The following is a 25,501-nucleotide window of genomic DNA, read 5'->3' as shown; positions in this document are numbered from 1 at the left end:
CTGAATTCTCCCAACCTATCTCTTCTAAAATCTCCTTTGATTTTAATACATAAACCATGAGCAAAAATATTTTCTGTAGCTTACCCACACATCAAATCAAATTGACAGGACAAAAAAATAAAGCTTTTCAGAAAAAAGGTGCAATACAAGAAAACTGTATTGCTTTGAGAAATCATAAAAGCAACACTAAGCAATTTCCAAAACACAATTCCTCAATCCAGAACTCCGTGAAAGAGACCACACCACTGAAAATGCCAGAAAGAACTGTTTAAGAAGCCTCTGACAACGTCAGACAACAAAAATATCAAGAGCAATTAAGGAAGGATTTCCGCCCCCCCCTTCCTACTCCCCTAAAGTAAGTAAACTTTAAGCTACAAAAACCACTGCAAAATGAACAACAACAGTGCCTCAAAACAACTGAGTTCTTGGAAACGTGGACATTTCTACCAAATGATGTCCTTCAAATCTCCTTTATCACTTCTGGAGTAGCCAGTTTTAAGTCTAAACATACAGCTGGAAATATAACAACAGACGCTGCTGAGTGAGGCCGTTACCCTCCCTCTCCCCTTGGCAATGAGAAAATCAACTTTTTGGTTTTTTAATTGCTATATTGAAATATCTTAATAGATTATTTTTCATAACAAGTCAGAACTGATACTTGTATCACGTATTCAACCTTTTATGTTTGAAATCAGTTTTCCATCAGTTATTATCTATTATTACAGAGCTGTAAATCAGCAAAAAATTAACTCAAGTATGATACAGATATCTTGACTTAATAGTACATCAAATACTGCCGGCTACTTTCTCACATAGTCTATTTACAAACACAATAAGCTCTTTCTCAATTAAAAAACTAGATTATGCTGTATATCGCCTAGTCAAAACACAGGTACTGATACCAGAGCTGAATTAAAAGCACACTTCTGTGTGTTCTGTCAAAAGCTGATTAACTGGAGTGATTTTAGCGAGATGAATGCGACGTGGGGCTGATTTTGAGGGGACAGCAGGAGCCCCGTGGTGCCTCTCAGCCCCTGGTCACGGTGCTGGGGTTGTGGTTTGGGGGGCTGAGCACCTCCCTCCCTGCATGCCATAACACCCTCACCCAACTTCCCAGTTTCCACTTGATGGCAAAGCCTTTCAGCATGATGCCAAACTTCAGCACTGGAGTTCACAGCTCTTTGGTATTGAACTGACAAATATATAAAATCAAAGGCATGGAAAAGAGAAGCAAAAAGGGAGAGAATTCTGGGAGATGGCTCCTTCAGCTTCTGCCTTAAATCTTATCCACACTGCCACAGCTCTCATGCAGGCTGTCAAAGCATGGGGCTTTAGACACAGCAAGAATGAGTAGTTGAAAATCTATTTATGAGAAAAGATAATTTAAAAAAGGAACTTTCATTGGCATTACAAATTATTCATTAACTGAAATTTCTTTACATCACTGGCCATTCTTCTCCGAATTAAAAAAACAACAACATACAAACAAAAACCCGAAAACAGTTACTTTTAAAAATTTTCATACAAACTGCAATGCATCTAAATTTGTGTACCTTCTTTCTAGAATAAACTGCTTTAAACAGTCCTACTCACTTTCTGGTTAAAAAAATAATGACAGAAGCCACCACAAAGAGCATAGATACAGTACTTTTTTTTTTTTTTTTTAACAAAAATATTTTCATTTTAAGCAGACATTAAAAATAATGTTTTTCTTCTTTAAAAATAAATCCATTCTAACTCAGATTGAAACAAGGCACTCCAAAGTTGAAGTATTTAACCTTACTATAATCTACTAAGACAACTTCCATTAAACAGCCGAAACATTCAAGAAAAAGAAGTTTGAGGCTGATAAGTGTAAGGAAGTCATCAAATGAGCCAGGAGAACTCCCAGTATAAATACCTAGAGCAAGAGCTTGCTCAAATACTGAATTATAACAGTCATCTTTGAAAGAATTAGAAGAAAAACATTTTTAAAAATAATTTCTGTTAAGTTTAGTGACATATAAAAAGAAATCAATTTTAGCTGAAATGGAAATATGTTTTACTTCCCCCCAAAATAACCCCAAATTTAGTTCCTTCAATATAAAACCAAACTGTCCTCGTTCTAGAAATATCCAAAGAGAAGGTAATCAGAAATTCTCATTCAATTTACTAATCCAGTGTTTTGTGTTAGATGCAGGAGAAAAAAAGCAAGTTTGTCAAAACCCGTTTTTATTTAGAGGCAACGTTCAGTCAACATTTTAGCCAATCACTAACTTTTCTTGTGCATTTTAAAAGAACTGCACTTCTATCTGGCTTCACACATATGCAGTTAAAAAATTGATCCTTTTCTGTTTACCAGTGAAGTTATTCATTTCCTAATACCAAAGCTCCAAGTTATATTGCGTATTACTGCATACAGCTGATAAGTATGCAAAGTACGCTGTGTTTTTTAAAACAACAACAACAAAACTGTCTTCAGAAAGAAGTCATTATCTTTTCAGGAGAATTCTCAAGAAAAACCACATAATGATGTAAATTATGTAATTAATTCACCCCGTACACATCACTTCTTGGCAGCTGGAATGTCCAGATCAGACATTCAACTTAGCTTTATGGTATTTATTACTATCATTTTTATAATTTTAAATTAACTTGTCTTTGCTGCTTTATTAGAGAGGAATTCAGCAGACTGAAGCTCCTTCTGTTACACTGAAAGAAAAACCAAACAGTTCTGCACATTTTCAGTCCCCAACGTCCCACCCCTTCTTCTCCCCCTCCACCTCCACGTCCAGTTTCCAAGAGAACATTCAAAGGCCAAGATCCATATGGGACAGTCAGTATTTTAGAAGCGACGTCTCCATCAACAGCACTCTTTAAAGGACATTGCTATAAATTCCAGAAATCTTCAGCTTTCTGCGTTTGTGAGACAGAAATGAAGCCTTACAGCTCTATTAATGACTTTTTGTATCTTAAAGAAGCTCAATATCAGAAAAGCCACACTTTTAAGAGATCAGAAAAAGGAAACTCTTTTTTAAATGTCAAAGTGAAATGCTGACATTTCGACAACCCGGCTGCTTTATCGCTCTGTTTTTCAAATACAGGAAAAAGTTCTGTCAAGGTTTCCCATACATCAAACACTCTTTGGTATGGAGGCTTCCATAAGGAAATCAACTCCAACAACCCTATTAAAAACAACCACTGCACTAATTCTTGTAATTTAGGCTGTGTTCAACATATCTAGCTGTTACCAGGAAAGGTACACTCCAATTCCAGTATCAGATAACGAGTTTCCTGGACTCAGAGCATTTAGAGAGATTAAAATGAAAAATGTACTACAGGGTCTTAATGTGGACAGTTTTCCACAGGTATCAACCACACAATCTGAAGGCTGCCATCAGCTGCCTCAATTCTGTTCTTATCCCAATGGAAAACTGAAGTAGATTAAGTCTTACTAGGGAAATTTAAAATGGCCTTGGGATTTTAAATTCCCTATGGAATAGGAAAACTGCTGTTTCAGTCTAAAATAGAAGGCTTATAAAATGAATGGGGTTTCTGAAGATCTATGGTTCCAATTTCTGCCTACTATTTAAATTGCTTTACACAGTCTTTGCTTTCAAATAGAGATAATTTAAAGGTATTTCCACCTACTTCGTAATCTTAATAATGATATTCTCTTGGTTTTGTAGGATGCCTCAATAAGAAAAAATTACCAAGACTACCTTAAGCCTAAGGCAGCCCTATCATTCAAATATTTATAAGGTACAGTAGCCCTGTAGGACTTCCCAGTGCTTTCTATTCCCCTGATGTAGAGAAGGAAAGCTACACTGTTTTGCCTCTCCTTCACAAACACTAACAGAATATTGACAAAGAAATCACTAAAATGCATGAGGAGCTCCAAACTGTCTGCCCCAATACATGCTCCTGTCCTTCAGTAAGCATACAACAGCTTATGTTCCCCCTCCTCCTCCAGCATTGGATGGAAAGATGCTTTATACTCAGCTATCTCGCATTTATGCGAAGTAAGAGAAGTTCACAGGGAAGCCTGGGATGTGAATCCAACTTACTAACATGAATCTACCTGATTTTTCATTTGAAGAAAAATAAATAACAAAGCAATTACAAAGTAGACTATCCTGAATGCAAGATGACGACCCTCCAATTTAGAGACTCTCCCAGATAACTGAGATGGAATAATTATACTTTGGATATAGGTGATTATAGTACTAACTTGGTCTTTTCACTTCTTGTTTGCTCAAGTTTGCTCTCAATTCTGTCCATGAAAATGAAAGGCTTAATAGGTGTTACAAATACAGATTGGAGTTCAGATCACCAAGCCTAAAACTGAACAGATAAATTACAGAGCAGTAATTATACAGCCCCTCAACTTTCATACAGAAATGTATTAGAAGACAATGATGCAAACACTGATTAAAGGGCATTAAAAAGTTCAAGACAGTCCTTCCTGAACGTGCCATGGTCAGCTATTCTTTGAGGTATAGCATTTTATTCCAGTTGGCCCATACCAACACCAAGCATGATGTAAAGCCCTAGTAATTCTACCGTAAGGTCAGAGTGACAATGCTATACTATACTCATGTTTTCAAACATTAAACACCAAGTTGCAAGAAAATCCAAGGTGTTTATTACCTTTTTCTTTGGAAACCTCCTTAGAAGCCTGTCATAGACACTGCAATTCTAGTCAAAGCTCCTTTTAGAAAAGGACAGCAAAGCAAATACCACCTTGTCTTTACTGACCTCCTCTCTGCATTGCAATGCCTGTAGCTTCATTAATCAAGGGCTCTCAGGTTATTTGCAACTACATGTGCAAAACCAGACCTCCCCACCACTGAAGGGGAAGTAACGGGGGAAAACTGCTCGCTTCACAAAACAGCCCAACATCTCTGTGGTTTGGCTCTCACAGCCAAAACACCGCATCTCAGACAAACGAAAACAATTTCCTCTATAGACTAAAACTCAATAAGCAATTAGTAAGTAATATAGTAACAAATTTAGCTCTTATTCTGGAGAACAACTTGTTGAATGATCAAAAAAATATCTTACGGGTTTGTAAACTGGTAGAGCCCATGTACAACAGCAGCAGCATTTTCACTACATCAAAATACCTTTTCCCTTTCTTTTCCCTTTCACTTTCCATTTCCTTTCATTTACAAAAACTGCTAAACAGCAGTGATGGCAATGACTGCATCTAGTTTACACAGTCTACAGCCAAAGTCCAAGATCAATTTTCTGGTGCAAAATACAGCTACAAATAGTCACCTGGTAGAAACAGCACACCTGAAAGCCCATCTGGTCAACCAGACCACCCATTCACCTTAAAAGTGATGTCTGTCCGAACCCGTTTGCAGAGACCACAAAAACAAGTTGTCAGTAAATAAATCATGTTTATAACTGGAGTGACACACACAGAAAGTTCTCTGCCACTGGGACTCTCCTCCTTAAAAACAACAGCAATGGGCATTTTCTCTCACCCAGCAGGTTTACGCTGGGTGTCTGCACACACTGCACCATCTCGATTCCTGCTTTATGGACACACTCTTCAATAGGAAACATTTCTGAGACCCAGAAAAAGGAAGGAAATCTTCTCTTCTACATTCTAAGACAAAGCCAAGTTTTTGAGGTGTGAATGCTAATTTAGAAATTTCATTTGCGTGGTATGAAAACATGCCACACAATGGCCACTTATTGTTCATCTCTTCAAAAAAAACCTGAGAAACAGAAAGCGATGGAACCCAAGTGGGGCCATGCAGAGGAAAAAAACCCAACAAATTAATACTCAGGAAAGCCCTGGAAGATAAAATGTTAAGACAGCCCAAGGCCTCAAAAAAAAGAGATGCAGTAATATTGAAAGAATCACTTAGGGATGCATATTGGAGGAAATACCCACATGTAAATGAGAAGAATTCCCTGATGATGTTAAGATGGTAGATCTCAAATTCAGCTACTTAAAAAAAAACACATGAAAAAAGAAAAGAGATCTCAAAATCAGCTACCGTCGACTGTTTCTTCTCTGCTACCACCTTCACACGCTAGGACATGAAGCTAGAGGAGAGGACTGCATGCAAAGCACACAGAGACCACATTTTCTGAAGAACTGTGGTCACTGCATCTCCCCCATAAATATATGGTTTTAAAAAAACCCAAAACCAAACAACTTAAGCTTATGGGAAGGGTCCAGCCCAGGGGCAGCAGAGCACAATGCGGTGACCCACACCATGGCCTCAGTTCTGCTGCTTCAGCGGACTCAAGTGGTCCCATGAAGCTGAGGAAAAGGAGGCCAGAAGGGAACATGAGGCGAGAAATTCAGTACAAGACATTACTTGGGAAAAAAGGTACTCTATTTTCACTGCCTCAGAAGAAGAGACATAATTAGCAGATTGCTTAAAGGATTTTACTCTATGGAAAAAGTGAAACATCAAAAGAGTTGAGGGTTCAGACACAAACTTTTAATGCTAAGAGAGCAAAAGGCTCTGTCTCCACGGCTGGAACAGGGCGTAGGAGGAGCCACCAGCAATGGGGTGACTCTCTTTAATAGGGAATGGTGAAACTACCCTGGGAGCTAATTTTTGGGCTTGCTGTAAGGCCAAACATGATCGCGTAACTGCCTCCGAGAGGAGCAAAACAAGGGGCCCTCAGAGGTGACAGCTGAGTGAAATAGTAGCACCAAAGACACCAGCACGCTCAACCACATTCAGTTAAGGTGACGTTTTTCTCATTACTAAAATAAGTGCTCATTCTGCAGTCTAAAAATATCAAATTGTACCTCCAAGCACACACACACACTGTGGGGAAAGGGGAGAGAAGTGCCTACTACTCAAAGCTTCTAATGCAATACAAAGAACAAATTTATTCACTCAATGTGGACTAAGCCCAGCAAGATTTCATTACACCTTCAGCCTTGCAGCATTTTACTGCAACCACCCTATTAGAAAAATCTGCTGAAATGTAGGACACATCATGGTTTCCACTATGTATTTGTTTCAAACTCTTCAAGCAGCAAATCCTTTAAATAACCCATCCCAATAAATAATTCACCTGAGACAAACTTTCAGCAACTGCAAACTGAAAAAACCCCAAACTTCTGCTCCCGTTCCCAGCCAGCGCTGGAGCTGGGGAGCACTGCTGCAAGCTGTGGGTTCTGCTTTCTCTGCTGCTTCTGGCTTTTCACCTTGGAGCAGATAAAGGGCCTGACACATGCATCCTGCAGAGAAAGTCTTTCATCAAGCAGTAAAAGCAGCATTACTGTGTGCCTCAAGTTCTCCAGAATACTTATCAGGTTTTTTACTTCCAAGTCTTTTTGCTGCAGGTAACAAAAAAGCAGGAAGTTGTTTGTGTTTTATTTTGTTTTGTATGGTTTTGTGGTTCTTTTTTTTCTTCTTTTTTGTTATTTTTGCACTAGTCTGCTACACAATTTCAGATTTTTTTTTCCTTCTTAAACACACATCCCTTCAGAAATAATAACACAGTATTTTTAAGAAAGTCTGATTTTAGTTCCACAAAGCAGAGAGACTTCAATTCCTTTAGTGCTACTTCCACTGGACACAGTTAATATGCATAAAATTATTTAAATTTTTCCAGGCGTACAATAGGTCCATAGCTATAAATCTGTGACTTTGTTTTGCATTCTGGGTAACTATTTTAACATGCATAATAATATTAATACTAACTCTAAATTTATATATTCTTCTGCCATTATGTATATATCAAATTGATAGTGAGACAGCAGACCCTACCATGTCAGCAGAATCTTCTTGTATAATTTTCCATATGCAGAGCTACTGCTATTGAATATGTCTGTAGATCTTTAGAGACCATCAATGAACCGAAAATAGCTCCTTAAGTTAAGTCTAGGTTTTGATAATCATCAAGAGACAGAAATGTTTCCAGAAAGTAGCAAAGCATTTGAATTCCTTATTATACAAGTCATCTGCTACCACTCCAGTGGTATGGGCACTGCCAGCTCCTCACTCCACAAGCTCTAGATGGGAATGGAAACCTCTTTTTGTTTTGAAATCACTATGAGGAGCATCTCCCATTTCTCCTTCCTCAGCATCTGATGACAGTCATCCATGCAAGCAGACTGATCTATGATCATCATGAAGATGAAGAAATACAATTGTTCCGGCTTTTTTTTCTGTCCCCAAACCAAAGACACCACACCTAACCAGAGTTCCCATCAGCTTCTCTCACTACCACAAAACCCTGTTCCTCAATTTCATCACTGGCAAGAAGTCACCAGGGTTGCCACCCTGCCCCACAAACAAACATGCTTACTTTGAGCAATGTCACTAAAATGAAGTGCAGCAGAGAAAGTGGGGGTTTTTTTGCTGAACACATGGAATAACCTATTTCAACACAGAGATTCTAGGAAACTGAGCAAGAATTTGTGCTGTATATAAAAAAATTCAGCTACTTCCTCTCTAGAAAGATGAACTTGAATTCCTGTATATTGACCACTTAGAAGTGCCAATACAGACAAGTTACCCTCATCCAGTCTTACAAGAGACATGACATACATGTCACTGCTTTCATGCCCACGTTTTCTGACAGGATATAATGCTTCAAAGCAATATAAAGTGACACAGGAAAAATACTTTTGTGTTTAATTCCTATAAGTGGATTTTACTGCTAATTTTAACTAGAGGTGTTTAGCTAAATGAAGGACATCATATAGGAAAGCTGGGGAGGGACTTTTTACAAGGGCAGATAGTGATAGGACGAGGGGGAATGGTTTCAAACTGGAAGAGGGTAGATTTAGTCTAGATATTAGGAAGAAATTCTTTACTGTGAGGGTGGTGAGACACTGGCACAGGTTGCCCACGGAAGTTGTGGATGCCCCCTCCCTGGAAGTGTTCAAGATCAGGTTGGACAGGGCTTTGAGCAACCTGGTCTGGTGGGAGGTGTCCCTGCCCATGGCAGGGGGTCAGACTGGATGAGCTTTAAGATCCCTTCCAACTCAAATCATTCTGTGATTCTGTATCATTCCTTCTTAAAAATCTTTATACATGATAAACAATTGACAAGTAGCTACATACTGCAGAAATTTCTGAAGGATTGTTGGTTATTTATTTCTGTTAGATCAAATTTATTAAATGCCTGCTCTTGAGTGGAAAAACTAGCGTTTCTTACAGCTAATGGCTAAGGCAGTTTGCTGATAAATGAACACAAATCCATCGAGCAAAGACTATGGAAGACTCAGTCCATAGCTACAGCTGTGTCAGAAATACTGTGTATGGTTCTCTTGATTAGACTTTTATAAACTAGCGCTGATGAAATGGAAAAAGCTCAGTTAAAAACCACAGCAACTGGAGTCACGTAAGTAACTTACACCAGTGAAAGACTTAAGTAGGAAACAAATTGCAGTACTCAAGATTTAGAAGCAGTTTGATGAATGTCAAAATACCACCTTGTACAACTAAATCTACTGACATACGACAGAACTACCAAAAATGGGCTACTAAGAAATAATAATTTAAAAAATCCTCAAAAATAAAACCAAAATAAACAATAAAGCTCACCACCCCACTCACCAGAAGTTAAAGGCTGATGACATTTTTGGAGAGCAAGATTTCATGGCCATGTTACACAGAACTATGATGGTGGTAGTTTAAACTGGAGTTGAAGTATTTGTTTCTAAAAAGGAAGTACACTAAGCTTCTCAACCAACAGTGTTTTCCAATGTTAAAGAAAAACAATGCATTAAAAAATTACCTATTCCACATTTCTGCTTGTTATTAAGTGGTGTCTGTCTAAAGAAAAAAGAGCTAATTTCCCCAGCAGTTTCCAGAAAGGCACAGTGAAAGAATTCTCAAATGCGAAAAAGTGAAGTTATAAATGTGAAAAAACCCCTTTTAATATAAATAAATAAAATAACTAGGAGAGAATGGGAGAGGTGTAAACTGTTGATTCCTGGAAGTGATAGTAAATATAGCACTCAGGAACTTCTGCACAGATCTAGATTGACTCAGGTAGACACCACAGAGGCAGATGAACACAGGAAATGCTGCTGGATGCTTACACCAATTCTGAAATAAAGCACTAGCAACAGTGATGCAACTAAGGACCGGTTTCTGTACTGCACATCTCACTAGGCAATTCTTACTTTCCATCTTAAAATCTGGCACACTGAGTGTATTGAAACTCAAAATTTACTGAATGTTTTGCTGACTTACAGAAGCTTAATAAAGTCATTTGAAGAGGCTCTCATGCAACTCAAACATCTCCATGAAACGTAATCGAGATTACAGTTCCTTGTCATAATTTCCAACACTTATCTCCAGTGTTTCTGCTGTTCCTACGCATTTTGCAAACACATCTCCAGGATTCTTGGTGTCCAATGCCTCTTTCAGTACCTTTTAATAAATTTTCTTTCTTTTGCTGGGCATCCGTTCAAAAACCTACACCAAGAACTACGTGGAAATTCTCTTCAAGGTTTCTTATGTGGTTGTTCACTAAAGGGAGCAAGACCAGACACCTTTAAGAAATCCTCGTGATGCAGTGCTGGCTGTGAAGCAAAAGCAGGCATGTTCCAAAAATGGTGGATTCCCATGAAAAGAGCACCCTGCTGCCAGATCACACGCATCAGTCACCCCTGGCAGCCTGCTGCCTGGGGAGCTGCGCTGCTGCCAGGAAAATGACTTGCAAAGGGATGGAAAAAATGCAGAAGTTTTATTATGCCTGCACAAACAACTGACTGCTTAATTATTTTTGCTTTCTTCAGATAAGGTTTCTGTTTGGCGTGACAGAGATGAGCCAGCAAGCGCAGAGAGCATCGTTGCTGCAGAAGGGGATCGTCTTTGCCATGCTCAGAGGCAGCTCTGGGGGTGGTGCTGGCAAACACCCGCTCCATCCAAACTGGTATGAGAACTCCTTCATACCCCCAGCGCATGGGACGAATTATATTACAGAAAATTACGGTTTGGAACATGCTCGCAGGAGGTCTCCTGCTTAGTGAGACTTAATCAAAAAGTATAAAAAAATACCCTCCCCGCAAAAGAAATACTGTATAAGGAAACTATTTTAAACTTCATTATAATGAATGAAGATGAAATTTTAATCACAGGCCTGGAAGCTGACTTTTGCCTTAAGAATAGTAATAATTACCAGATTTCATTCAGTATGAGCAAACAGAAGACAGTAATTTGAAATGGCTAAATTGCCATTAACTTTTACTTGCAGTATCACTCAGTTAAGACAAAAAAGAGAAGGAGGAGATGAATCATTTAAAATACTTAATAGGTGGCCTATATGCTGTACTTCCATAATTAAAACTGGGCCATGGTAGCTACAGATCCATTAGAGTTCACTCATGAAAGAGAATTAAGAACACAGAAGTAATGTATTTCAAACAGAAAAATGATAAAAACAGACAGCCATCAACAGAAAAAAGTCTTGCAATGTCTCCAAGTCACTTAAGGAAAGCTGAAAGTTTTGGGAAAATTCCCTGATGATAGGACTAAAAAAATACAGTATAACAGAGTAAGCCCTTAGTAGGTGAATGATAAAGTGAATGGTGCAGAAAAGGCTCTTGTTTTGTAAAAAGATGTAGGATGGTCCAAAAGAAATTACTGGGGGTCATTTGAGATTTGAGACGGGCTGCTTTTCAGTCAACAAGTAACTCATTTATTGAATATATGCTAAACAACTGTTAATCAGCTTTTTAATATGCACCCAACACATTTAAAAGAGCCGGCTCTGAACATGTTTCATATGCTGGTGTTCTTTACTAAAGATGCAGAAATACAACAGAAATTCCAGAGACCTTAAGACATTGCTGAAAACAGGCTGATGTTTTAAACCATTGAGCTGCGTGTTTTAGGTACCCACATGCCCATTAACCTTCCACCACCCCCAAGCCACACAGCGGGAAAGCTGAGGGAATTCTATTAATCAAGTATTCAAGGGCTGAGATTCAATTAATGATGGTCAATAGAGTTCCAGGAAAATTAGTTTTCAGCACCAAACAGGTATGACTTCATTCCCTGATGAAATTAAAAAGTTTTCCTGATAAAGACGACTTTGTAAAGGTAGTAAACTTTAGTGGTGTATTTGGCTTTTTATGTATGAGACACCGATGCATTAACTGCTGCCATAAACTTTCATTAGAACACAGGCCATGTGGATGAACAACTATTTAGATGATGCATCTTCAACGGGGACTATTAATGAAACAGTAATAGCTCTTACGGAGTCTGCCACAATGTGAACTATGGCTGGCACTTTTCGTATTTATTAAATATCTGGAAGTAACTATAAATCAACCACTGGTAATTACTGTGGATAACCATAAGAGTGGCAGATAGCTACGGGCAATCACAGAGACAACACTACATCCTTTGTGAGATAACAATGCTTTCAGATGAAATGTGTTTGAACACAAGGAAATGTAATCGATTTAAGGTAGAGGTAGGGAAAAGTGCATCTCCATGGGAGCAACTATTTGCCGGAGCGCTGCAAGTACGACAGGGGGGTCCAGGTAGGTCAGAGGGTCCCTCTCTTTAAAGCTCACTAACCTGGTCTCTGGAAGGAGCTAAGAGGCCGCTGTTTCTCTGCTGAGGTTTCACAAGACTTAAGATTGATACTTGACTGATGAGATGTTAGACATTTCTATAAAGAGACATTAAGAACTTGTTTCACTGTGCGCAGTGAAACTTTCAAAAGCTGTTTTGCTAGATCAAGCATCAGCCTTGCAATTTGCAAGCCTCTGTTAAAAAAATTAATAATAATTTTTTTAAAGTGCATTCTGGATGGCTGATCAGAACAAAGGACTTTCTAAGGTAGGACACATGCTCTCCTTGTTCTGAATAGGAAACCATACAGCAAGACAAGCAAAGGTTTAACACTACAGTTTAGTTGAGGACTCAGATTCAGGAGAGGTAAAAAGAAAACTGTACAGATCCATGGTGTACTGCACAGACCTAAGTTTCATTACTCTAAGCAGTTCACAGCCCTTAAACTATAAAAAAAGAATACTCTTAAGCACCTACTTTTTTGAGGGGGAGCTAAGAATATCATGAGCCAGTTTTTAGGTGAGGTATGGCTCAGGCAGTTTCTTACTGCCACAGGATGCACGAGCGTAAAAAAGCACTGCGTACACTTAGCAGGTACCCGTGGTCACTGCAAAAGCTCCACCACGCAGTATTTTCTGCCTCAGCTGAACAAACGATGCACAGATAAAACTATTAGAAAAGGTCCAGGGGAATCGGTAGATTGTAGCAGCGGTCCTTCACAACTTAAAAAGCCATGTACGTGTGTGCAAAGGGCTGAGGTCTGGAAGATGCGACGTGAGCCAAGTGTCAGCCATGAAACCACCGAGCGCTGTTCTCACGGCGTTTCACTGGTCACCACCACCGCGAAGTGAAGGACCCTGCAGCGTGCAGCTTTGCTAAGATCAGTGAAAGTAAACATACATATATGCCAGGACATGTCTCTGTTCCGTCACTTAAACACATCTCTGTTGGATATAAATAAAAACGTGTTTTTCTACATCAAGTAGATGCTGTCCACATTTTACACAAACACTTGCTGTTTAACAACAGAAACACAATCCTTTCATAAAGTAGCTTTTAAAGTAAATATATGTATTTTAAACAAGATAAATCGATACAAAAGGACCTTAAGTTACAACTGAGATTTTGATTTTAACACTAGTTAATTGATGTTGGAGCATATTCTTTATATAAATCCTTGAAAAGGTATAATCACATTTCCTGGCACTACAATGAGTATATTCCAAGAGAATATGTAGAAGGACCTATGGTTTTAAACATTACCATGGTAAATCTTGTGATAACCTTGTTTGCCTGCCTCTCGTCCTGTAGTCCTCAGTTTCCATGTACTTTATGGCAGCTGAGCAAAAGAGGTCACAGGAATGAAGAAGAGACCAAGAAACCTAACCTGTCAGACACAACACTAGCACAGGACAGCTGCAGCAAACCTACACGAGCTATTGCCATGCTGTTTCTAATTGAACCTTTTTCCTTTCTAGCAAGCCTAATCCTAAATTTAATTTTTTCTGTTGAGAGTCAGTATTTTCTACAGCAAACTGCAACAGAATAGGTTTTCCCTATGTAAGACCTTGCCAAACACAGGCAAAAACCAAAACACGAGCAAAAAATAAACCTTGAAACTCCTCCAGGTGCATATCTGTTTCTGTTTTATCCATTACATCCTAAAATACCATTAGTAGGGTTTTTTTGGTCTCTGTATAAAAAATTATCACTTATCGCTATGTTTAACCTTTTCTAGCCATTCAAAAAGCCCTTTATTTTTAGTAATTCAGTCATTAAAAATAATTGAAAAAAAGAATCATTTCACCTGACTTCAAAATAGATTTCCTCAAAATATACTCAAAATTTTTCAAAGCTATATTATTTTATTTGTAGGATACACTGTTGTGAAGAATTTATGTGCAAGCATAGAACAGAGTACATATTAAGGACTTGGAAGCAGAAGGAACAACTCAGACTACGGAAACGTAACCCCTGACATTGCTCATAGCCACACAGTATTATCCCATTCATAAAGTGATTTAGCTTTGCTGTGATAGCAATGCTGAACAATCCAGTTTACATCCTTCTATTTCTGAGTGAGAGGACTTGGCATGAGAGGAGAGGATTCAGCACTTCACATCTCAATGAAAACACAGTTCTTCAGCCACTGAAAATACACAACCTCTGACAAATTGGAACACAAATAACATCTTACTCTCCTGGATGTGATGGGAGAAAACCTGCAAGAGATTTTTCCGCATGACTTTTCCCCCACCTCCTCACCCCAGTCATCCACCATGTCACCACCACAAACTAAGGATTACAAAAATACAAACAGGCACATAGAAAAATATCTACACGCACGTTACATTCCCAATCTGAAACCCATCAAGTCTACTAAATACTAAAATACAAAAGGACTTACCCAATGTGTCTTTCAGATTTTTAACCAGAGAACCTTTCTTCAAGCTGTTTTTTCGCTCCACATAATTTGATGGCACATATCCCGTTTTGTTGGCCGCGTTTCTTACCCTCCACCATGTCTTGGAATCATCTAATAGCCAAAGACGCTCATTTTTCTTGATGTCAAGTTCTTGGTCCTGCTGTGCAGTGTAATCCCACTTTGCAATAACAATAACTTCTTCTGTCATCTTTCATGGAGTCCTTCTGCAACAAAGTATTAAAACACGCTCATCAGTAAATTAGATCATGGAATTCTTACTCAATTTTTATTTTGTGTTCTTCTGAAATAAGAAAAGGAAAAATTGAGAAAGCCAAACAGACATAAACCTCATAGATTGGAACTCTTCTTTTAAAAATGAGGGTAGTCATACTGACCTTTCTTGCTTTTTCTGCCACTGAAATAAGGTAACATCTTCCTAGTAAGTTCTAGCCATAACATATTATGCTCACTTCTTCTGAATGTATATAAAATATTATTCAGATATGCATTAGCAAAGGCTAATTTGCAAGACGCATTTAGTTTTTGCATAGAGCATTACAGAACTATCCCATACCTAGCATTCAAAGTTCTGAGCTGAGGAAAAAAAAATATATATAGCAGCATTCCAAAACTATTTTTTCCTTCTGCCCTAGTTCCTGATCCTCATACTGACATACTATTTATAAGCTTTCTGCATTTAAACAAAGTTATCCATCTTTTTTTTCATAGGAAGTTAAAAATACTTCAAGAAGTAATGTAACTCGGCAAGGAAATATGCCCTCAAGATGAGAGTACTGTCTTTAATAAGCCAGTGTTTTCTGAGACTAGCACAAGATTGCATTTTAGGAAAAGCCTTCATTCCTGGGAGGATCTCACTGCAGTCCTGTGCTGGGCACAAGTCAGCAGGGTGGAGATCCCTGTGCTTCTCCCTATTGCATTTCATTTCTTCCCTACTCAAAACTTCCCCAGAGTTCTGTTAAGACCGAATGAGTTGTCTTTTGTGTTTTTTTACTTACCTGTAACAAGAGCAACCTTTTCCAGAGCTATTTGTCAGCTGCATAAAGACAGCTGCGTGCCTCCACGTTTTCCTACGCATCCCAGCAATTACCAGGAACAATGGGAGGGAGCACAATAGCATGCAAGGAGAAAAGTCCCATGCCACTACCAGTGACATTCAAACACATTATAATGCCAACCAAAAATGTGTTGATTTCATCCACTGAATTCTTTGTAGAAATTTCTGAGAAGTTACTTAAATTTTTTCTAATCGCTGCTGGGGGCTTTTGGTGGGGAGGGAAGTTGAAGAGCAAGAGAGAGTGGGAGGTGAGAATATATTTGAAAATCAATGTAGCAGATTTTTTTTTTTTTCAGTAAAATTTTCAGCAGATTTCCTTTAAATTACAGATTAGTAAAAACAGGTCCCAGAGTACTTCAAAATTATATGTCCAAGGATCTTTTTACATGATTAGACTTTGCTGCCTAGTTCTTAGCAGTCCAAAACCGTACCAACTCTGACACCTAATAGTTTACGTGACAAAGATAATAAAAAAACAAACCACCTCATTCAGAAATCCTGTTCAGCATTTAAGTTATATCACCTATATTCAGAAAGGGTTCCTTCTGCAGTCTGTAAACACTTGCACACATATGTTCAACCTTTAGCTACAGTACAAGCTGTGAAAACTACATGCTAGACAGAACCCAGAAGCCTACTCTTTCAAAGAAGAAGGGTTTTTTCTTATTTAAAGTTAACCTATAATCGTAAGACACAATAGTGGACTCTATTAAAATTTAATAGCCTCCTCTTACAATAGTTTTTCTTTCCAGGAGAGCATCATATAGGCTTGAGCTATGGTTGCTAAACTCTTTGACAGCAAAGCTCTGGAGAGACCAGCAACGCTACCCCTCACAGGCATCAGGTACAACACTGACACAACAGCCAAGGTAGGACAATATTTTTCAAAATCTGAAGGCAAAATCAACAGCCTGAAGTTTTCCAATCCAAAAACATACAGGAACATACAACAATTAAAACATTACTCAAGTGTGAGTTTGCAAAGCTGAAGCCCGAAGATGAATTAAAAAAGAAGTCACTAAATTTTGAACAACTGAGAAGAAACACAGCCCTTACAGTATGAACAAGCCGTGACTTACACAAGTTAAACTGATGGTTTCACAGGAAATAAGTCACTGTCCTCGTCAACAATTCCCCCCTCCCCCAAATAACAATCACATCTGACACAGGAGAGCCTGAGCTTTGGACTGCAGTCTCCAATAAACTGCCCGGGTTTCTGACTCACATAAAATAGACAGACAGCCTACAGGTCAATAAGCTGATGTAGCCACAGGGGATCGCAATCAAGCATGTTCTGGAGGCCACCACTGTCAATATGATCTCTCTCGCCAATTTGGATCGGTTTATTTTATCTCAGCAATTGTAAAATAGTCAATTCCTACTATTCCTGGGGACATGGAGAACATGAAGAAATAGGACACCATCAACGCAGTTGTCTCATGCTGCCACTACATAGGCTCCACTGCTAAAAAAGGTTATTTTCACAACACAGACAAGTTAAAATTATCCATCAATAGCATAGTATATTAATAATAATAAAAAACACATTAGTTCTAACATTTGACTTATGACTGATGGAAGAATATTAAAGCCTTCCTATCCCTCTGAAGCTAAAAAAAGAGTAATGAATTGGCCCCTGTTGTAAGAGTTTCGAAGTGTTTCCCGAAGCTGTCGGGCAAGGACAGAAGCACAGGATGAAACCACACATCAGGGCTGACGACATCAAACTATGCAGTCCTTCGAAACTGACTCAGGACAGGGAACCCGAAGGTACCCCATTTCCACACTTACAGCTGTTATCCACGTGTCCAACTGCCACCCTGTCCAAGAAACAATACTTGGCATTTCATAAGCAGACCCCTTGCGTGATGCAATTTTGGGAGAAGTGTGGAGAAGCCAAGTCTCTTGAGTGGCACAGTCACACAGAGCTCAGTTCAGTAAAGCACTCCAGCTTCAGCTGAATGTTTAATAAGGGTACAAGCACTCCTACCCAAGTGGAGACAGGATTTATAAGGCTAAAATGGATCATAGAATTGCCACGAAACAGTTGTCCATTTAAAGGTGTATGCAAGTGTGTAGGAGCCTGGTTATGCTGGTTTTTTTAGTTGTTGGGGGTTTTTTTGCTTGTGGAAGTTTTTTTTATGTAGAAAACTAGTATTAAAGTTCTTAAAATACTTGCTTCTGGTTACATCATCAGACTGGCTCCATCAAGGACAATAAGGCTCTTCCTGTGACATTTGCCGAGCTAAGATCTCCTTGTGCGTGAATAAGAACACACTTGTTCCCCAGAAGGGGTCTGCAGAATTACTCGTTTTGAAATGCTCCTGCAACACAGCTGTGTGCCAAACAAAAGATTAGAAGCAAGAAACTAAATCTGGGGGAAAACATAAGGGAAAAACAGTAATGCAACATTCAAAGCATCTGGGTGTCCCACAGAAACTTGATACGCATTCAAACCTAGAATTTTTTTTTAGTATACTGCTTATAGACTGTGTAACAAAAAATACCACAGTCCCCATAGATTTTAATGTTAACAGAAGACTCCTTCACATCAAGAAAATGAAAATTCACTTCCATTACTGCTAAGAGCGTACAACCTTCTGGAATGTTCTTCCTCATAAAGCTCAAAAGTCCTAGTGCTGAAATACAGAGACTTCTCATATCCGACAGTGCAACACCTCCCACTTTAAAAAGCACCCGTGAAAAGCTTTGAAATACCTACACAAACAACAGTAAATTTATGAAATGCAACACAGCTATTTCTCAGTGCAAGACTGTTTCACTTTAAAAAGTATAAGCATGGCCTTGTTTTTTAGCTTACCATATCAAGTGGCCATTTGCTTTACTTTCATGGTAAATCCAACTTCCAACTGCAGTTTTTAAAACAAAACAAATAAAAAAACAAACCAAGACACCACACTAAATGAGCAAACAAACAAAGCTCCACAACCCAGACCTTCAAAAGGTAATTCTTACATTAGCTATGTAACTGATCCACACTTCCAACCCCTTTTGAGCCAGCATTTCCTTCACTTCTAGCAGTGGTAGTAAACTAATTCCTTATACCAACTGATTAGTTTACATTAAGCTCAGGTATTTTCAGCCAATTTGTTTCTTCCTTCCAGTTTAGGTTTTTTTAGGAGACGAGTCCTGTCTTCAGTGGCAGCTGCACCAGCACATCTGGAAATGTTCCTACCCAAAAACACCCTTGAGAGCGCGGGAAAAACCGAAAAATCTGCAAGGCTAGAAAGGCACTGAACAAGAATATACGTATAACATCAGTTAATATTTATATATATATATACACATACATACATACACACACATATATATATTCATAACATGTGTTATAAGAAAACTGTACTGAAAGCCTGCTCTGACAAGTGAGGGACATGAGCTAACCCTAAGGCAGAACAAAGGCTGACACAGTGGAGTATCTAGGACTGTAGCTCCCATACAGACTTTATAAGAAGAAAGGCCAGAAAGGAAAAGTATATGTTCAAGAGACTGTCAGTGATTCAAGAATTTAACAATGCCAGGAAAAAAAAAAAGAAGACTAAAAAAACCTCAGACAACCAACTACCTATGCCATTTTGAACCAATGCTTAAAACTGAACCATGCAAGCTATGGTTGAGATTATGGAAACTTAAACGTAGAGGAAATTAATAGAATTTGCTCCCACAAACTTGTAAATCTGCTACTGATTTTTTCACCTGAAAGATCTGCTCAGCTGATGTTACTTTAAATATCAAACTATGTGTAAATGTTACACAGATCTCACTATCTTTGACCAGGTCTAGACCCACTCCCCCATACAGTGCCAATGTGTTTCTCTCACAGTGATAAATGAGAGGATCCATTCCAGTACACTATCTCAACTGGTATCTCCTCCTATGGACTGACAAGTTAACACTCCCACTAGTTTAATGCCCTGGCCCGGTGGGCAGAAAAGCAGCATCTTTTCTTCAGGAGGAAGGCTCAGGGTTACGTCAGGGATGCGGTTAGTTAGGATAGTGCAAACAGGAGCTATGGCTGAGCTTTAAAGCTGTAGTAAGAAAAGAAGCTGTTGCTCTCCCTGTTCCCAATTTATTTTGCAAAAAGGAACATGGCTGAAAAATGACTGACAGTAATGCTTGAAATGTAATCCCTCACCAGGGGAACAAGCAAAAATTCTATTAATAGGAAGTGACAATTGATGTAACAGACTGTTCTGGAATTGGATGTCCTCCTAAGACACTCTGAAAGAAAGGTACTAAATTGATATGGAGGCTTTTACATGACACTGATGTGCAGAAAACATGTAATTGCCATACAATATTACATAATATATAATTACTACACAATATTTAGTTAATTGCCTTGAGAGAGTGAAAAGATAACTCATGACATATGACGGTTTGCTTTTAGGATTCAAAGGCTGAACAATATCTCCTTCTCATGCCCCCAAACTGTGAATATCAAACTGGGTTATGAACCCTGCAGCACATGTTGCTACCTGGTGGCAACTCAGTTAATCTTTCCTAAATCACAGCAAACAAGCAATATTTGGTCCTCTAAGGTAACACGGCTGTGAAAAAGAAAAAAAACTTGTCTCCTTTCATCAAGGCCTCTTTCATAGTAAGTGGATGGGCTTACTGTATTCTGTAATTATTAACATAACTTGAATTAGATCACTTCATCTGAGGTACACTCTTTAAGTTTGAAGCTTTCTTACTTACAAAGATGCAATCTCTGGTTGGCCTGCCTACTGTTTCAGGAGGTGTGAATCTTTTGTTTTCACTTGCAGTTGTTTTCTTTGTTGCATGTGTGGGTGTGTGGTTAGGGTTTCGGGTTTTTTTAAAATTAGGCTGGGTGAATAGTTTTGACATATAGAAAGATTTTTTAAAAGTGCATCTCTCTATATTTGAGATTGTTTCACTCTATTCTTGGGGATCAGTAAAGCACAGAACTCAGAAGGCATTAAAAAGAACAGAAATGTGAACTTAAATGAAAACTTGGAAAAAAGATCACACCTTCTGGACATACTTTTAGCTATTTCCAGCAGAACACAAAATTTTTGACACTTAAAAAAGTGACTTTGAAAAAAAAAAACAAAACACAAACCAAAAAAACAACACAGGAATATATCATATATCATCTCCTTGATGCAAAGGCCAAAGTTAACCTAAACCAAGGAAAATACATTAGTATTGATTGCTACAAGAAAAATCTCAAAATGCAGACATTTAAAATGAGTAAACAAGCTGACCGAAATCATGGCAAATCATAGCCCTTTGTTAAAACCAGTAAAATCCTTTCCGTGCTTTGTTACATTGGCTATTTGCTGGCACTTAGACAAACGGAGATGGATCACATAAAGGCCACCTTGTCTAACTGCTTCTGCAGTTTAACACTTTAATACTGCATATAATGTGCGTCAACCCACCCCAAGGGACACATTTCTTTGGAAAGAGGTCACTGCACCAAAAATTATTGTAAGAAGACTCACCCTGCTCTTTTAAAGAAAGTTAACTAAATAGCTGTAGTGACCAAACATTTGTTATCCAGCCATGCAGTGCTGAGGTGTCAAACTGATATCTGAACACATACCTGGGCTGCCTAAAATTGCTGACTGCTTTAACACAAGCCTGACAATTAATTTGGGGTATGTTACTATTGAGTCTCATTAGGATGCACTGACTACAGAACTAAAAGTGATGGCTGAGTAAGTGCAAATGATTATTGTCTAATTTACTTTGATGTGCAAACTGAAGACAGTCACAACCAACAGGAACCACAGTCAGTACTTTAGGAGGGTCAGTTTTCCAAAGTTGAAAGCAAGGATGAGTGGAAGCTATAAAGAATAAACGTGAACAAAGATGTAAATAAATGGATCCACCGCAAAGAAGGAATGCTTTATTACATTTCCCAAGGTAGTTCCACAATTCAGCATTTATGAAAGTATTATATGGTTAAGAGTATCCTGTTTAAAAAGCTCTAACAGTTTTCTGTGTTCTCTCTCCCTATTTCTTTACTGAAAAGGAAAAACTGATAGCAACAAGCTCAAGGTGGGAAATACAAACTGAAGGTATCAAAATAAGTGCAGTTCAGCTCATTAAGAACTATAAAAAGTTATTAAACTGCATATGAAATAAAATATTAGCAATAGAAAAAGTACATAATTGGAACATTGAGTTTCTTGCACATGATGTAAGAAAAAAAATGTTTAATACTTATTTCTACACTACGGGATTATTTTACAGTGACAACCATTTTCTTCTGTCATTAACTAGGGTACAAAAATAATAAGAAAAATTAAACACTTCTGATCTTCAAATGCACCCCAATATAGCAGAACCGTGCACAAAGCTTTTACAGTTTTAGCATCAACTCTGAGGAATATTTGGAGCAATTAAGAAGTTCTGGAGAGTTACAGTTGCGCCACTAATCTGCAAGCATAAATTGGATGTCCTTGGTAACTCCACCAAGTAGTCAGATGAACACTAATCCTAAAGAAAAAAACCCACAGAAAATGGAAAGAGAAAGGATCCCCTCAAACATCCCACAAAGCATACCAGCAGATTATGGATGTGCAATTAGTACTTCTTAAAAGAGTTTTAAGGAAGACAGGCAGGAACAAACTATTTTTTCTGTACATTTTTCACTTCATTCGGGCTCCTGACTTAGGTCCACCCATCCACCCAAGCCCTCACGCATGCCGGACACATTAACAACCAGCTGCTGGGCAGGCCCAGCCACAGGGGGTACTTCAAAGGCAGGCTCAGCAGACACCAGCAGCCTTTTTGGCAGGTCCCAAGACATTTGTTCTTAGGTGCAAAAGTACTCCATTTCCTTATGAGTCACTTAAGAAAAAAACAGAAGAATAATTACAGATGTAAGTGTGGGGGCGATACAGCCCGGTGGAACGGTTAATCACATCAGAGGTGCTGCAGCCTGCGCGCCACAGGCCAGGCTGCCCTGCCGCGGCCCACTTCTACAGGCACTGCAAATCTGGTTGTTTTAGATGATACTTCTTGCTAAAATATAAGCATGTAGGATATCTTCAAAATGAGTGAAGGATCAATCTTAATTAACCAGTTATTGAGAACTGTACTAGCTAACTAACTTCACCTTGATGTTACCCAACAGTCTGGTCCCCTCCACCCCAAACCCTCTTCCCCTCGGCATCACCTACCACTGTTTCATGGCACAATGCTGAGAGGTCTGGGGTTTTCTGTCTTCAACCGGATGCCCCCTGACAGCTTCTAAGCAATGTTTTCCTCTCTCAGCCCCACAACATATCTGATATCTCAATCTCTAATACAACTGCAGTTACACTCCGGTGCTTTGTATCTCATGTTGCAGAACAACTGCAAACAGGAAACCTCAAGACTAGTTAAGTGGTAACGAATTTCTGCATAGCTCCCATACAGCACAAAAGTTAAGCTTGTTTTTTTGTCTTGCAAATGGCTTCTAAGTTGTTTTTTTTTTAAGACACACAAAGAAATAAAGGAAAATACAGATTGGAAACACCCAAAAATACATCCTTCCTGCTAAGGAGCCAGTACAGCACTTTACCATTCAACAAAAAAGAAACCTCACTTTATATATGTTTTTTATAATAACGCATAAAAAGATGTTTGCAAAAACATTTCCCACACAATGTTTTTATGAAGCCTATCACACAATTCAGTCTGCCCAATGAAATAAGCAGGGACTGCTTCAAGTGATCTTTTAAAATGTAAACTTGCCATTTAAGGAATAGTTTTAATCACAAATGGTGCATCTCCTCAGCAAGACTCACGTATGTTTTGCATGCAGCCCAAAGTCTTAGCAGACCACGTCTGATGGCTATAAGTGACGACAAGGCCCCTTCCAGCTCTCCAAGCCCACTCCAGCAGGAAGGTGTAGCACACCAGTGTCTACCACGCAAGAGCAGTGGGGATACCCTCAAAAGTAGAGGCTGCCAAGCACAGCGAACGCAGTGAGGGCACCCCTCAGCTCCCATCTTTCCTCTCTTGTAAGCCAAGATCACCTCACAGTCATGGCTGCCCATTCTTCATGATTTGAGGCATATAGTTGCAGAAGAAAAGGTGAAATTGTAAGAAAAGGACACAATGCTGTCTCAACAGTAAGACTCTGGAAAATATTGTTAGATAAGAGTAAAATTGCTAACATTTATTTGAGAAAGTAGCAGATACTGTAGCCTGGTACTTCTCTAGTGGCAGAAAGAGAAAGCCATCAGGGCTGTTACAAGGTAGGCTGCTGCAGCACTTAACACAAATCTGAGTTCTGGCCTTCCTTTAATTCATGCAATATCATCTTAATTTTATACAATGTTCACTCTGTTTCATGTTGTGACCTTCATGCAGGCTAACCTACCCAATACCATATTTTTCTTAATTTCATTAAAAATAGTAATACTGCTACTATGCCACAAAATTTCCTGGTCTGGAACAGTTCAAGATATAAATGCTTAATCAATGTGACAGTCCTTAAAACACATAACACTATCTTTCCTATTCATGTGATAAGCACTCCGCCATTTCAGGAAGCTAACTTTTAAAAAATCTTCTGATGTTTTACTTAAAAAGAAAAGGATATTTCTATATCCTTTCTGGAACAGCTTGCCTATTATAAAGTAGGCAGTGCTCATTTTTAGCTTTTGACAGATGATTTAAATTTAAAAATCTATTTCAAAGGACAAAAAGCTGGTATTCTACAGGAACAAGCTGGTAATATATTAATGTATGTTAAAGTGTTAAAGTTTTGCAGTACTGCTTAGGAGCCTTATAACTTACCTATGCTTAAAAGCTACATAACAATATCAATAGAAGTTACAAAGAAAACACTCTAATAGTTCTTTAGCTAAGCTGAAACTGAGTATGGTCACCCACACACAGGGCTTATAATAAAAACGTGGCCGGCTCAAGTCTTTCCATAAACATGAGATGACTATTAAGAAATCGGCTACGGATTACAATAAGGGATTAAAAAAAAAACTCAAATAACCGTATTTCAGCTTGGTTTGGGGGTTTTAGGGTTTTTTTAAGAAATTTGTATTTTTATTGCATTCAGAAAGCAGTTCAAAGATGAACAGACAGTACTGGCAACTGACTATAGGTCAGGCAGAAAATGCTAAGAGAGAGGCTTTCTGTAGTTGGATGGTTTTATGGGTGCGTCATCCAACCCAGATGGTATTTCTGGAAGAAGGTATTTCCCCATATCTTGAAGACTACACAGCAGTGCACCTTCTCGTGCCCTCTTACTATACACTTATCAGAAAGCAGAAGGCGCATGAATCATTAAGTTATCATCATTGGTTTTAGTCTGTTGAAAAAAGTGAAATAAAATAACATCTGAATACAAAGCAACCCCAATCGCAGAAAGCCAGCTAACATCTCTTCCTACCAACCCCCTTCCCCAAAGCCTTTAGCACCCACATGCTCATGCCACCTGCCCTCAACCTCCTGCATCCGCTGCTGCGAGCTCCAGCAGCAGGCAGGGCCCCA

General features: G+C 38.7%; 1 protein-coding gene across 1 annotated transcript in view; it reads right to left on the bottom strand.

Annotated features, from left to right (window-relative positions):
- NCK2 (NCK adaptor protein 2) overlaps positions 1-25,501 on the bottom strand; it is a 53,179-nt gene that overhangs the window by 16,914 nt on the left and 10,764 nt on the right. The window contains exon 2 of the mRNA XM_010179356.1: positions 14,917-15,158. Within this exon, the coding sequence (XP_010177658.1) occupies positions 14,917-15,142 (226 nt within the window). The 5' untranslated portion in view covers positions 15,143-15,158. The remainder of the gene's footprint in view (positions 1-14,916; positions 15,159-25,501) is intronic.

Source organism: Mesitornis unicolor, unplaced genomic scaffold (assembly GCF_000695765.1).
Source record: "Mesitornis unicolor isolate BGI_N332 unplaced genomic scaffold, ASM69576v1 scaffold50562, whole genome shotgun sequence".
Lineage (NCBI taxonomy): Eukaryota > Metazoa > Chordata > Aves > Mesitornithiformes > Mesitornithidae > Mesitornis > Mesitornis unicolor.
The sequence above is the reverse complement of the archived record's forward strand: the minus strand, read 5'-3'. Positions and strand labels throughout refer to the sequence as shown.